The sequence below is a fragment of the Eubalaena glacialis genome, chromosome 1 (genome assembly GCF_028564815.1).
Source record: "Eubalaena glacialis isolate mEubGla1 chromosome 1, mEubGla1.1.hap2.+ XY, whole genome shotgun sequence".
Taxonomy (NCBI): Eukaryota; Metazoa; Chordata; class Mammalia; order Artiodactyla; family Balaenidae; genus Eubalaena; species Eubalaena glacialis.
Window position 1 is genome coordinate 25,287,297 of NC_083716.1, and position 14,652 is coordinate 25,301,948.

At 40.8% G+C, this 14,652-nt stretch overlaps 1 protein-coding gene across 1 annotated transcript in view; it reads left to right on the forward strand.

Moving 5' to 3' along the window:
* The window catches only part of CFAP43 (cilia and flagella associated protein 43), a 103,500-nt gene that overhangs the window by 45,223 nt on the left and 43,625 nt on the right, over positions 1 to 14,652 (forward strand). The window contains exons 13-19 of the mRNA XM_061193573.1: positions 2,445 to 2,585; positions 3,411 to 3,583; positions 4,716 to 4,865; positions 6,924 to 7,054; positions 9,013 to 9,160; positions 11,631 to 11,732; positions 12,492 to 12,569. Coding sequence (XP_061049556.1) covers positions 2,445 to 2,585; positions 3,411 to 3,583; positions 4,716 to 4,865; positions 6,924 to 7,054; positions 9,013 to 9,160; positions 11,631 to 11,732; positions 12,492 to 12,569 — 923 coding nt within the window. The remainder of the gene's footprint in view (positions 1 to 2,444; positions 2,586 to 3,410; positions 3,584 to 4,715; positions 4,866 to 6,923; positions 7,055 to 9,012; positions 9,161 to 11,630; positions 11,733 to 12,491; positions 12,570 to 14,652) is intronic.

Genomic DNA, 14,652 nt, shown 5'->3' on the forward strand with positions numbered 1-14,652 from the left:
GTGGCACAGAGGACTGGGGGAGAGTTTTCCAAAGACTTAAAGTAGTGGAGGATGGGGCTTGTTGGTATTCTACCTTGGGACAAAAGTTTCAGCAAAGGCACTTGGAATGGTAAGAAGTCTGGTGTAACAGGTAAATAAGAGTTTACTAGATGATGATCATGGTGACAAAGTCTGAAAGGAAGTGGAGCACACTGAACATCATTCCAAGGAGTCTGGACTTTGTTCTGTAGTTAATGACACATCATCAGATGTTTTCAAGATGGGACTGGTGTGATTTGGCTTGGTTTTTAGAGGACGACTCTGGCATCACTGTGAAGGCTGGAGCAGAAAGGCAAGAGAATGGAATAAAAAAGACGAGTTTAGGAAACTATAATATTATAGTAACTTAGGCAAGAAATGATATTAATCATAACAATAGTCAACATTTGTTGAGGGATTCCTTACCATGTGATAGCCAGTATTCTAAGTACTTGGCACGTGTTCATTCATTTAATTCTTACAGACAACTTTTATGAGGTAGAGACTACTGTTATGCCCAATTTAAACATAAGACAACTGAGACACAATGAGGTTAAGTATTTGTTCAAAGCCATGAAGGTAGGTGGTGGTGGAGCCAGGACTCAGACTCAGGAAGACCGGCTTCAGGGCTTGTGATCTTATCCACAATGCACGAGCCCATGCAGCAGTCATGGGAAGAGAAAGGAGGGGACAGCTCTGAGTGATGGAATTGGTAGGACTTGATAATTGATTATATGTGAAAGGGAGTGATCAGCAATGACTCCAAAGTTTCTAACCTGGATGGTGGAAGTTTGTGCTGTCATCAATTGAAGTAAAAACTCAGGGAAAAAGAAAGTTATGGAGGTAGAGGGATAGGGTGAGCTGACAAGCTCTGTAGAGTTGAAGCCAATAAACTCTTCATTTGGGAATCTTTACCGTAAATTTGGAAATGAAGATTTGTAGTTCAAAGTTTAATGATAGAAGTCTGATCTTGAAATCATGGAAGCTGATGAGATGGTTTAAGACAGAGTTGAAGCAAATCCAATTGTTTAATGAGGTCAAACAGGTAACCTAAATATGTAAATTAGATGACATGGAGTGTGGTAGGACCTATGGCTGACCTCAGAATGGGTACCAGTCCTGCCTAAATGTTACATTTTTCAACATATCTGGTCAGTCAGAGTGTGGGATGGGAAAAGCTACCTGCTCTGAAGTTGTGGGCAGAGGAAGACAAGGCAGTGAAGAAAACTAAGGATGGGCCAGAGTAAAGAGAGAACTGAGAGTCACCCACTCGAGGAAGAGCTTGAAGAAGGAGGGCTACGTGAAGGGGTGGATTATGGCAGAAGTGTGAGTGGGGTGAGGGCTAGGATGAGGCAGTCACTGTGTGAGCCCAGGGACAGCTACTCCTCTGGAACAGAGAGACAAAGAGGTTCAGGAGGGAGTGGAGGTCAGAAAAGGAAGTCAGTAAGTAGCAACTTCTGTTCTTAGAAGTTTGCAGTGGAGAAAAGAGAATTAGTAACTTCTAAAAGAGAATTAGAATTAGCAGGGTTGAAGGAAGGTCCTAATTTGAAGATAGGGGAGTCTTGAGGACTGAATAGGGGAAGCCATACAAGACACAAGAAAATTAAAAGAGGTAATTGATAGCACGTGGTGTAATAGGATATTGGAGGTGTGGGCTCAAAATCACAGATGGAAAGGGTTACATTTTGTTCCTACAAAAATGTCAAGAAATGAAGCGGGAAGATGGGAACAAACAGAGAGAAAATGTGAGATTCAGGATAAGAAAGTTGAGGTCAAGTTTGTGTCAGATGTTTTCTGTCTTCCTCGTTAAGTAAGAGGAAAGGTCATCCAGTGAACACCTGAGGGGAGGGGCTGAGATGGGGCCTGAGAAAGTGGACACATGCTGAACAGTCCCTGGGGAGAGTGGCAGTAGTGAATCTGGAGAGAATCCAAGGTGGGCCCCAAGCACCTTGCAGAGGTCAGATTACCTGGGTTTCTGGAGGACAAACTCACAAAGGCATGTGTAATCCCACCACACCCGCAAAACCTTGACTACAAATGCAAAGAACACTGATGCCTGAGTTTATTCAGTATCGGGAATGGGCAGATGGCTGGAGTGGACATTCAAGAGGCCAGAGCATGCAGGTGCTGCTGAGTGGGGTGGACATGGCAGACTCTGGAGGCCTCTCTGGCTGGAAAGAAGCTGAGTCCAACCGAGCTGGATTGAATCTGCCAACCCAGACATCTAATATGGAGAAGCCCCCATCTGTTCATCAAAAATGTTTCCATCACTTATGTTTAAAGGTCACTTAAATATCCAGTAAATAAATTTGGATCTAAAGATTTAGTGAAGGCAGTTCTATAATGTGATATCTTACCTGGGAGTATAAAAGATTCTATGAACTTATCAACGATGACTTGTGGTGTTGATTTCCATTTGCTTTCAGAGGTGGGCAAAGGCATTTTACAAATATCCACAGTGTCTCCTTTGGAAACAGATGTAGTAGAAGTGATGGTGCTTTCCCCACTTCCAGAAACAGGAAGAAGCAGGCTGGAAATATTTACTCTGCCTAAAATACTACCACAAGGTAAAGAAAAAAATGAGCAACAAATTCTGTCCTGTGCGTCCAGTTGAATAGCTGCTATAGCTTTCCTTCTTTTTTTTTTTTTTTTTTTTTTTCTGGTGATAGCATTTTTTTTCGTTTTAACATGTGAAGAGGTTAAAATGGCCACCACCTTTTCTGTGTCTTACAAAGTGAAATTGATGTGGCTGCTAAATAACATGAAATGTGGACTTTCCTCTAGGTCCTGTCATTCATATGAATCTGTCTTATTATCAGAGAAAAAACAGGATCAACTGTCACTTTTGTCAAATCGATTTGTCATTTTGTGATGTCTCTTTTTTGTAGCCTTAAACATACATAGTCAAATTCAGATAGGTTACTGTGTAGTTGCTTTCACTGATAAAATTATAAAGAAAGCTTTCGGGATAAAAAGGTCTGATAAAATAGACACTTTCTTTGTTTTATCAATAGATAACAAATATATCTGGTTAGCTATTTTGCAAATATATAATTATAGAGTATAAGAGAGTCAAAAACCTCAAAGTACTTTTGTGTCTTAATTAAGACTCTCTAGACCATCATGAGTTTCTTTTAATGCTGTGTCTCTACTTAACTGATAAAATTAACCAAGGCTTTATAAAAGATATTTTACTCACTATTAGTCATTTAATACTCAAGTATTTCTAACGGAGCCAAGTTGCTTTCCAATCATTTTTATCTCCTAATAGTTTCTACATTAATTGAGCATTTAACTTTTTTATTTTGCTTTTCATAGTTTTCATAACAATTTTTAAAAAATAAAATCAATATATGGTGCAAGTGATTTCTCTTCTTCCCCAAATCTTATAGTTTCTGCAAGCTTTGCTGATGAACGAGGGAGGCTGAGAGATGCCTTCATTCATAAGTTCGTGTATGAGATAGAGCACACTCTGTCCTCCGCTGTCTTGAACTTTCAAAGTAACCGAATATATGGCTTCTGTAACCAAGTGCCATACATCTGCAGCTATCTTCTTCCTGAAAAAGTATGTCAAAGCTTAAGCGTGCTATCATTTTTCTTAGCCGTCAAGATTGACACATCGTATCAATTAGACGTGATCCATGCTTTAACACTCTAGTCCAGTTAACAAATGTCTTTATTATAGTAACATAATTTCTTTGAATTAGATATATGTTAGCATGATTTGTTAATTCATCATAAAATACATTTGAGCAACCTCACACAACATCATACTTGTCAGATAAAAGTGCAGACGACACGATATTAGTTTAGTGCCTTTCAAAACTATTTTTAAAGAATCTATCATTAGAAAATCTATTCCACAGGTGTCAGGAGCTACAGGATTGATGATTTTCGGTGGAACTTTGTACCTGAGTCCTAAAGAAAATTGCACAAAATACCTAAACTATGTTTCTGGCATCCTTTTATCATACTCTCTTCAAACTTCTCCCATACTGTGTCATTTCCTGCTACATACACTGACCCAGATTATCTATCACCCTTCCTTTTCTAAATCCTTCAATCAAAGGGCTACTCTCCCAGAGTAGACAATGTCAGCAAGGTCTGAGACAAAGACATTCAGAGACAGAAGAAATGGTTTATCGTAAGGAGGATTCAAGAAAAGCTTCCTGGTGGAAGTAAAATTTGCACTGGACTTTGAAGAATAGGTCAGATTTAGACATGAGAAATATTGCGTACAATCTTGGCAGGGAGGTGGGGTTCCTGACGTAGGGAGAGGGGCCAAATTGGTGGGGATGGGATGGGGAAGGGCATTCCAGACAAAAGTCACAACACATGCAGAGGTTTGAAGGTGGGCATACATGAGAAACATGGGGGGAAATTGACTCATTTATTTTGACTTGGGCACAGGGGTATATGAAACAGATTAGTGAGAAATAAAGATTGTCAGTTGTAGGCTGGGATTTTTAATGGCAGCTAACATACAAAGAAGACTTTTCTTAGTTGGCCAAAACGAACTTTTACTTGCAATCAGAGATGGAAAATGTGGTGCAAATACAGGTGCCCACTTCATCATGTATCAGTTTCTTTCCAATGACAGTGTTTTTGGATTTGAATCTGACTATATATGCACAACTGCAAACCCCAAGTTACCGCTCCCCTGATCTTTTCTATAATGTGGTCATTTTCTTTGGCAGGAACATAGTGGTATTTGCATTCTTAAGTCATACCAAAAAGTACAAAGCAAACAATATGGACCTGGAATGCTCTCTCTGTCTCCACATGGATTGTGGCTCATAACAATAGCTAAATGTGGAATTCTGTGTATCCGAGATATTCATACTTTGGTAAACTCCTTTTTTTTTTTTTTACAGTTATGGGATGTGTGTCTTGATCTCATATAAGGAACGAAAGCTCTTACAATAGGAATTGGAACTCTTAAGTAAATTGACTCACAACTTATTTAGCCCTAATGGTGTTAATGATTCCAACACTGGGTGTATTTACGTGCTAAGGTTTGAGTCTCTAAGGGAGGAAACGCCAACAAATAGACTGAGATCTTGCAAAGAAGGAACACGGGGCTGGGGTACAGTAGGTGAGCTCCATCCCAGCTCCATCACCACTTACTGTGTGTCTTGGAAACTCACTGAGCCTCACTGAGCTTCAGCTGCTCCTCTGCAATTTTAGGGAAGCCTTGCTTGCTCTCACCCTGTGGGATTCTGGTGAGAGCTGGTGAGAGGGTACATGCAAAACTTCTTTGGAAATAGTGAATTGCTGTGCAAACCTAGGGTTGATTACGGCTAGCTCCCTGGCCTGGAGGGCCTCTAGGCTGGTTGCTGCCACCCCCCCACCTGACTCTTCATGTGATGCTAGAAGAGCATAAGGGAGAAGGGTGTGGCCCTTACTGAGTCCTCCCCTATCACTTGCAGACCTCGACGTCACCAGTACCACTACCATTTCTGATTTCCATTTTTCTCAGATCTCTGAAAAAATAAAAATAGTTTCTTCTCCCAAAAAAGTGAAAGATCCTTTTCTAGGTTTTGAGACCAAGTAGTACTGGTTGTCAATTTAATTTAATTCGGTCAGTTATTTTTACCCAGGGATCTACCCCACACACCTGAAGCATCACAATCACCCCACATGACACTCTCCCATGGGGCCACAGGTAAACTGGGCCCTGGCTGTGCATATCCAGCTCTCCTTGCTCACTTGTGCAAGAAAGCATATTTGGAATACAGTTGGGCAAAAGTAATATTATTATTATATAGGAAAAATCTTAAATCCCTTAGAAATTATTTTTAGGTGAACAATGTGCAAACTCTGCTACATTGTCTCTTATTCAAATGATTTGTAAATGTATGCTACAACTGATAGTGGCAAGATGTCAGAGTTTTTCTGGGTGATTCTATGCAAAGTACCTCATATAGGAGGTTATTCATGGCAGTACTGTTTGTAAAAGCAACCTAATGTCCATCATCAGAGGACTGGATAAATAAATAATGGTACATAAACAGTATATAAATAAAGTATGGAATATTACGCTGTAATACAGAATGAGGAAATCTTTATGAAACGATATGGAAAGAATCCCAAGATATATTGTTAAGGAGGAAAGGCAAGGTGTGTAATATACGTATTATGTTATAATTTATGTTAAAAATTGTTTGTATAAAAATTTGTTTATGTACATTAAAAAAACTGAAAGGATATTGAAGGTACTAATAATATTGATTGCCTTTGGGAGGTGTTGGGGAATGGGGGCAGGAAGGAGATTTCACTGCATACTCTTCTATAGTTTTTAAATTTTGAAACATTTGAATGTATTGCCTATTCAAAAAATTAAAAAAATTTTAAAGGCATCATGGTTGATAACTAGTGTGACAAAGAAATCTCAGTTTTTAGTCAAAGAATTTAAACCATTGCACTGTATACCAATTAGTGATTTGTTCAGGTTCTAATTAAACTGGTTTAATTGGCATCCTCTGTCATTCTTCACAGAACCCATCACCTTCTCTCATCACACTCAGCCTCTCTGCACATAAAGGGAACTTGCCTAATCCTTGAAGGCATCTGAATTTGCCCGCACTGCTTGCTCAAGGCCCCTTCTCGTAGTCTTCAGCAAGTCCATTCACTCTCTGTGTCTGATTTTCCTATTATAAATTGATGATAATCCCTCTTCTTCCATATTACACAGAAGGGAGAACAAACCAGTACTGGTGAATGTATTTTGTACTAGGAATTTTCAGTGCTATGTATGATTAAGAGGCTACTCCATACCAACTAAAATGCTGTTAACAAATAGAAAAAGGTTTATCCACAAGCAAAAGTGCACATAACCCCCTTAGAAAAACCATGTGGTAGAATCACATTTGTAATTTCTGTACTTTGTTCCTAAAACTATTAAGGAAACATTTGTTTGGTGTCGGAGTCATTCTCACCAGGGGCATGGAATTCAATCGGTGAGAATTTCAATGGATGGACAAAGCATTCTGGTGAATGGGAAGTATGACAGCACCCTTGTTAACCTGAGATGGAGGTAAGTTCAGTATACAGTAAGCAACCTCACATGATACGGTGTTTTAAAATAAAGATGTTGTTATTATTTAGGTAATAGCAAGACCAACACAACAGGAGACAACTGCCATTGAAAAGATTGTTATACTAATGATCCCAAGAGGAGGGGATATGCCATGCTATGGGGGGGGGCCACATGGGGAAGCACCAGGGAGGGTAAGGAGGCAGAGGGAGCAGGGAAATGTGGGCAAGTGTCTTCATTATGGTTTCTATGGGAAGGAGCAGGCAGGTTTAGGATTGACTAGTTTGGATAATTTCAGTGGGTTCTGGGCCATAGGGGCTGCTGCTAGTTTTCTGGCACTTGACCCAGGGATGATTAGGATAGAAATAGTGGCCCCAAGTGTGAAAGCCCAATAGAGGACTTGGTTGGGGATGTGGGCTCTGAGTTAGTGGGTTTGCATTTGAAAGGTGAGCTCCAGATGAGTTGTTTACCATCTCTATGAATTGCTGGTCCTGGGAGGGGCATTTCCTCCAAGGTTATTAGTAAGACCCCAGATGTCAAAGCATCAAAATACAAAAAATAAAAAGACCCAGTTAAGACCTATGAAGTGACCAGTCCTCCCTTTCATAACATCTGTTGGAGGAGCACAAGGAATGAGGACAATCCTGAACAGTAGATCATTTTTAAAACTCCTATTTATCCCTAAGAAACCTGACATAGGTATGTATGTATCTGTAAACACATACACGTTTACTTTCCTAATTAGACTTTGCCTAGACAATACTAAATTATTTAGACTTTGCTTAGACTAAAATTAAAATCCTAAATAAACAAATATTAGCCAAGCATACAGATAAGGGCCAGGGCATAGAGAACATGAAGGTGACACCCTGGACTTGAAATGTTACCTTGTTTGATCTGCCGATGCACATCACTAGTCAATGTGCAATTCATTTCCACAAAAATACTATTTCACGGTGCCTCCTGTGAGCAAAACAATAATAAAACATGGCGTATCTCAGTGACACTGTGAAATGTTACATATTATGGAGATTCTATACCATAGCAATTTTGGTCGCCACTTACTTCAAACACCCATTTGACGACTGACTGTATCATCATGCCCATTTTATACGTGGAATCCTGAATAAAACACTAACCTGTATCTCACTATATAAATCCTAATGCATTCTTTGTAGTAAGGGATCACATAGCATCTCAGGCAACAGCAAACATGTGCTGGAGCCCTATTCACGGCAGTGAGGTCATTTCCATCCATTGGCAGTTAATCTCATGGACCTCTGACTCAAAAAAAGTTGAGTTTGAAAACTTGGTCCAGCACTTGTGACCTTAGGGCACCTGACAACCCCTCTAAATCATCTGTAACCATGTTATTCAAGGTGGGATCTGCAGCACCTGTGAGCTTGTTAGAAATGCATATTCTTGGGCCTCATCCAGACTTTTCGAATCAGAATCTCTATGGGTGGGGCCCAGGAATCTGTTTTAACAAACCCTCCAGGCCATGCTGATGTGCCTGAAGTTTGAAATGCCCTGGTGTATTGAGTGGAAGTAATAATACTTTCCTGAATGTGGGGTGGGGGCTATGAGGACTGAATGTGGTGATGTGATTATATATGTGAAGCAGCACAGCACCTACTATCTCCGAGGGTTCAACCAGAGCAGTGGCTCTGCTGCGCAATGACCGGGGCGGATGGGTACAGAGGGCATGTAGGGTAAGGGTATGGGGACAGTGTGAAGAGAGACGACCCCAGAGAGGTCAAGAAGTTTGCCATGTCCTGGAGCCCATGAAAGTACTGTCCTCTAAGAAGCAGAGTCCTAATAACTACAGGGCACTGCGGAGAACTATCCACATATTTCTTTGCGTAGAAATGGTTAGGTATCTGGAAATAATACTGCTAAATGTGTCTTTTTCAAATTGTGATTTTGTAGCCTATGTGTTTTCTTTTTTATTAATATAGGCAGTTTGGAGGAAACTTAGCCAATGAAATTCTTGAATATAGCCAGCAACTTTCAACTTACCTGAAGAACACCATGGATGAGGAGAATGATTATTTAAGTATAGCAAAAAAAGATTCCTTGGATTTGGGATCAGAACCTGAACATGCAGTTGAGTTTCACTATAGTTTTCTTTCTCTTTCCTTCCTCCCTCCCTCCTTTCTTTCCTTCTTTTTTTTTTTTTTTTGAATTTTATTTATTTATTTATTTATTTTGGCCACGTTTGGTCTTCGTTGCTGCATGCGGACGGACTTTCTCTAGCTGTGGCGAGCGGGGGCTACTATTCCTTGTGGTGCACGGGCTTCTCATTGCGGTGGCTTCTCTTGTAGCAGAGCATGGGCTCTAGGTGTGCAGGCTTCAGGAGTTGTGGCATGCGGGCTCAGTAGTTGTGGCTCGCGGGCTCTAGAACACAGGCTCAGTAGTTGTGGCGCAGCAGCTTAGTAGCTCCGTGGCATGTGGGATCTTCCCAGACCAGAGCTCGAACCCCTGTCCCCTGCATTGGCAGGCGGATTCTTAACCACTGCACCACCAGGGAAGTCCCTCTTTCCTTCTTTTTTTCCTTCCTTCCTTCCTTCCTAAATCAGATATCAGTTTTCAGCTTGTGGTTTTCTTCTAGCAGATATTTTAGTAATATTCCTCTTTATCCAGATATCTCATGATTTTCAAAAAGAGCATGCACTACATTTAAGAGAAAATATTCAGCCTTTCTCAAAGCAATCACAAATATCACATTTCAGATCTCATTTAAACCATAGTACAAGATCTGTCTGGGCTTGCTTGAAAAAAAAAATCTACTACAATTCTGGCGCTTGTTCAAACTAGTCTCTCTATACTTTTACATCACATACATTATTTAGGATGTGTCTAGCCAGAGAACATTTATTCACTCAATCATTTAACGAATATTTATCGAGTGCCTACAAAGTGCTGGACTCTGGGGGATACAGGCATGAAAAGATAAGAAAAGTTTCTGCTTTCATGGAGCTTACATGCTAATTGGGGGTTGGGTGTGAGCAGAGAGAGATAGATAAATAATCAAATAAATAAGAAAACATTAGGTAGTAACAAGATCTATTTACCAAATAAAAATGGTTTGATGTGGTAGTGTTTGGCTGGAATAGCCCCTCCACGGAGAAAGGCTATGATCTGACTTATGAGAAATGTGCCAATATGTGGGCAAGCACTCAGGGTAGAGGGAGAAAGAGCTTGGCATGTTTGAAGACCTAAAAAAGGCCTGTGCAGCTGAAGTGAGCAAGGGACAGAGTGGTAGGGGATAAGGTCCTGGAGGTGGGAAAGAAACAGGTAAAGAAGGACTTTGTAAACCAGGTAGCATTTGGACATAATTTTACATGTAATGAGAACCTATTAAAGTGTTCTGAGCAGAGGATTTACAAGATCTTATTTACATTTTTGAAATGATTACTTCCGCTGTGTGGAGAATGATTCCTGTAGGGCACAAGAGTAGAAGCAGAGAAGGAGTTAGAAGGCTTAGGTGCCAGTGATAGAGGTGCAAGAGTGTTGTGGAGAGGTGGTAGTTTCCAGGCAGTTTGCAGAGGTAGAGTTGACAGAACTTCTGATGAATTCGACATAGAGGGAAAGGGAAAGAAAGGACTCAAGGATGACTCCTAGATTTTTTACTTGAAGAACTATGTAGAAGAAGGTACCATTCACAGAGAAGGGGAAGACTGTGGAGAGGGGAGCCACTGTGGGGAGAAAGAAGGGAATCTAACATCAGTTCCCTGGACTGAGCATGAGAATACTGTTAGACATCCAAGCGAGATACCAAGTACGCCATTGTGTAGATGTTCTGGGGAGAGTCCAGGACTCGGGATGTTGATTTGAGAGTCAAGGGCATATGAATGGAATTTAAAGCCATAAAACTGAGTAGGATCATCATGGAAGAGTGGATGGTGAGAAACAGAAGGGGACCAAGATAGAGCAACTTCTAGAACTCCAGGAGAAGAGTTCAGGGAGGCGAAGGAGATTGAGAAGGGGCGGCCAGTGAGGTTGCAGGAGAACCAGCAGAGTGTGACATTCCAAACTCTTTCAAGATTTTTTGCTGCAAAGGGGAGCACAGAAATAGGGCGGCAGCTAAAGGGGAATGTGGTGGTCAGTGGAGAGTAGCTTTCCTGGGACAGGAGATTCCAGAGCATGTTTAGATACTGTAGGGAAAGATTCAGTAGAAGGCAGAAATGGATGATGCAGAAGGGTGATGGAAATTTTTTTTACGTGCAAAGCCTTCAAGAAGGAGGAAAAGATTAAGATCCTAAGCACAAATGGTGGGGCAGGCCTCGATAGGCAGCAGCATTTGGTCTACAGTAACAGGAAGAAGGCCAAGAGTGATCTGGTGAACGTGTGACCTGTCTGATCATTGCTGCTTTCTTAGTGAAAAGTGTGGCTGATATAAGCACAGAATGGAAGGAATAAAATTAACTAAACATTACATCTTGAGCAGGCAAAATGCTTGGTAGTATATTTTAAAATGCAACAAGTGAAGAGGGATTCAAAGCAATTAAATGAAGTAGGGTGGGAGGAGAACTTGATGAATTTTTAATTTAAGATATGTTTGTCTTCTTCTAAGATAAATGAGAATGTGAGGTTAAGCATTGACTCATTACAAGAGGAATTAATCAAAGTTGATAATACGGCGGAAATTCCCTGGATACAACAAAAAAGCCAAGAGGTATTTATAAAACATGAGAGAAGTTTGAAATAATGCTTTGTAGGGGTGCCAAATAGATTAGTTTCCTGTGAAACCCCTTGGAAAGTTAGAAAGTGGAAAGAGATACTACTTGGCAGACCATTACATCGTATAAGTGTACCTTCCCTGAAAGCAGGCAAACACACTAAACACGGCCCAGTCTTTTCGATTAAGTTATATGAGCTTTAAGTGCTGTACTTAGGCTAATACGAAACCTGAGAAAAGTGTCCAGGTAGGCCAAAGCAAAGAATGAACTAAGATACCTCATGCTGAAGTACATTTGGGGGGATGCTGCAAGGTAGGCTTAAATAAAAGGGGTGGGCCCGGAACAGAAGAGACATTGTGGCTTCTGATGTGCAGAAAGGTGACATAGGTGGCAGCTTGTGTCTGGATTTAGCCTGCTTATCTAGTCTCACTCAAGTTCCCAATAAAATAGCAGACTAGTTTTCTGTTATCAACTGTTCTTTAATTTTTCACTAAATTATTTTCTTTCTGTTGGCCTTATCATTGACCTCAGTTCCAAGTTGCTTCAGTGGCCACTTACATAGCAGCAATTTAGACTTAAGCAAAGTATTGCAGTGGTATTATTTCATGTACACTTTATATTATCAGTCTTTAATTTTTTTCCTTATTTCTGTTTCTAGGGAAGTGTTGTCTATGTATCTAAGTATGTACATATGTATCTATCATCTCGCTATCGTCCCTGTTGCTTGTTTAAATGATGTACTTTCTCCATTCCAGGCCATCAAAAACGAGGTTAAACTGTTTTCCAACAAAAGGAAAGAGATAAAAAGAGGAATCAAAGCACTTGCTAAAACTGTAAGTGTTGCGATTCCATATACTAATACATTTGGCCCTTGGTCTAAAATTACTTTTTGAACTTTATTTTGTTCAACCCAGCAGGAGACACTACACCCCATTTTTTTCTCTGCCTGGAAGCTTAGTTGTCTGGGGCACTTTAATAGGGTATAATTTTTATCATACCATACAACATATAAACAGTGGTTTTCTTCCCTGTCTTCCCCAAATACTGTCTTTAATATTTTTGTCAGTTATACATTTACATTTTTACAAATTAAATAATACAGAGTTACGTAATTAAAAATAATGTTTTTGGGGCTTCCCTGGTGGCGCAGTGGTTAAGAACCCGCCTGCCAGTGCAGGGGACACGGGTTCGAGCCCTGGTCCGGGAAGATCCCGCATGCCGCGGAGCAACTAAGCCCGTGCGCCACAACTACTGAGCCTGCGCTCTAGAGCCCGCGAGCCACAACTACTGAAGCCCGTGCGCCTAGAGCCCGTGCTCCGCAACAAGAGAAGCCACCGCAGTGAGAAGCCTGCGCACCGCAATGAAGAGCAGCCCCTGCTCGCCGCAACTAGAGAAAGCCCGCGCACAGCAACAAAGACCCAATGCAACCAAAAATAAATAATAAATTTAAAAAAAAATGTTTTTCTAGCAGCACCTGCTCTACTTTTCTTCACTATGATTCCTGCAATCCTGAGGTAAATGTTTTCAGTTCTTTCAACCTTTTTGTTTGGATATTTATCTCCATCTTTGTAATGGTCTTCTTAATACTGCTATTTCTTGATATTTCTATTTTGACACTCGCTGTGGGCTTTCTGGTATGGAAGATGAGTACTCAGTTTCTTTTACACCCTCCACCACTACTGTATGCACATAAATCAATACTCAGTAGGTACACTATTATAGTTACATAAATATTCTTCAAAGCTGAGCCACATGGTATATTATGATTACTTTTCCATTTTTACAACTTTATTTTTCCTGGAATTAATAATTGCCTTTGTTTTAGATTAAGCCTTTCTATTCAAACTCTCTCAAAATGCTAGATACCTGAGGTAATCAATCTGTCAGTGCATTTGTGTGTGTGTGTGTGAGACCTCCCTTCTAGAGATTTCTATCTTCCAGAGCTAGTCTACACACCTTGCTCTCTAGACCAGGCACACAGCTGCTGTTCTAGGGACTTCTCTTGTCCATCTTCCTGGGAAATTGTCTCACCTGCCTCCTGAGTTAGAGCCCCTGTTTCCAGAGTCCTGTGTGTTTTTCTTTGTCTTCTTGGTGTGCACCTTCCAGTAGCTTTCTAAGCAGGACTGCTGTGCAGGCCCATACTTGGGAACATCATTTATCATGCAGCTGTGCTAGTGTCATTCAAATGTAATACAGTGTGAGTGGTGCCTGCCCCCTAGAGGTGTACAATGCTTTGGCTCTGTTCTTGAGAAAGGGTACATAGGAGGTACATTTTTTGAGACGTGGTTTTTCTCAAATACAATGATTTACCCTCAGAATTTTGAAGACTTGCTCCATTGTCTTTTAGCTTTCAGTGTTTGCTTTAGAGAATTCAATATCTTTTTGATTCCCAGTTCTCTAGGTAACCAGATTTTTATCTCTGGAAACTTACAGGATCCTTTCTTTTTCTCTGGTGTTTGGAAATTTTACAATATGCACCTTCATACCTTTGATGGATATTCTTGATTTGCTGGTGCAGACATACTCTTCACCCTTTTTCACCCTGCTCCTAGCCCCAAGAGGCTGGCCTCTGTGGATGGCATCAGTGAGCTCTCTTGCCTCTGTCTTCTGTTTGGGTTTAGACAGTGAGTGGCATCAGCAGACGATCAAGGGGCAGGAGAAGACAAGATCAGGGTCTTTATTTCTCCAGTTTCCTCTCTGTGGTGTTATGAGTTGGCAGTGACTGCTAGCCCTCTCCTACAGCTACTGATCTCCCCAGGTTCTAGTAACCACTTTCCATCCTTGCCTTTCAGACCTGGGAGTGGTGATAGCTTCCCGTGGTTGCTCGCCTGAGATGCTTTATCATGCCTTGCTGATTTCCCTTACCATGCCAAATCTGTTTTAAAGGTCCCTCTCCCCATTTATGCCGTTTGAGTG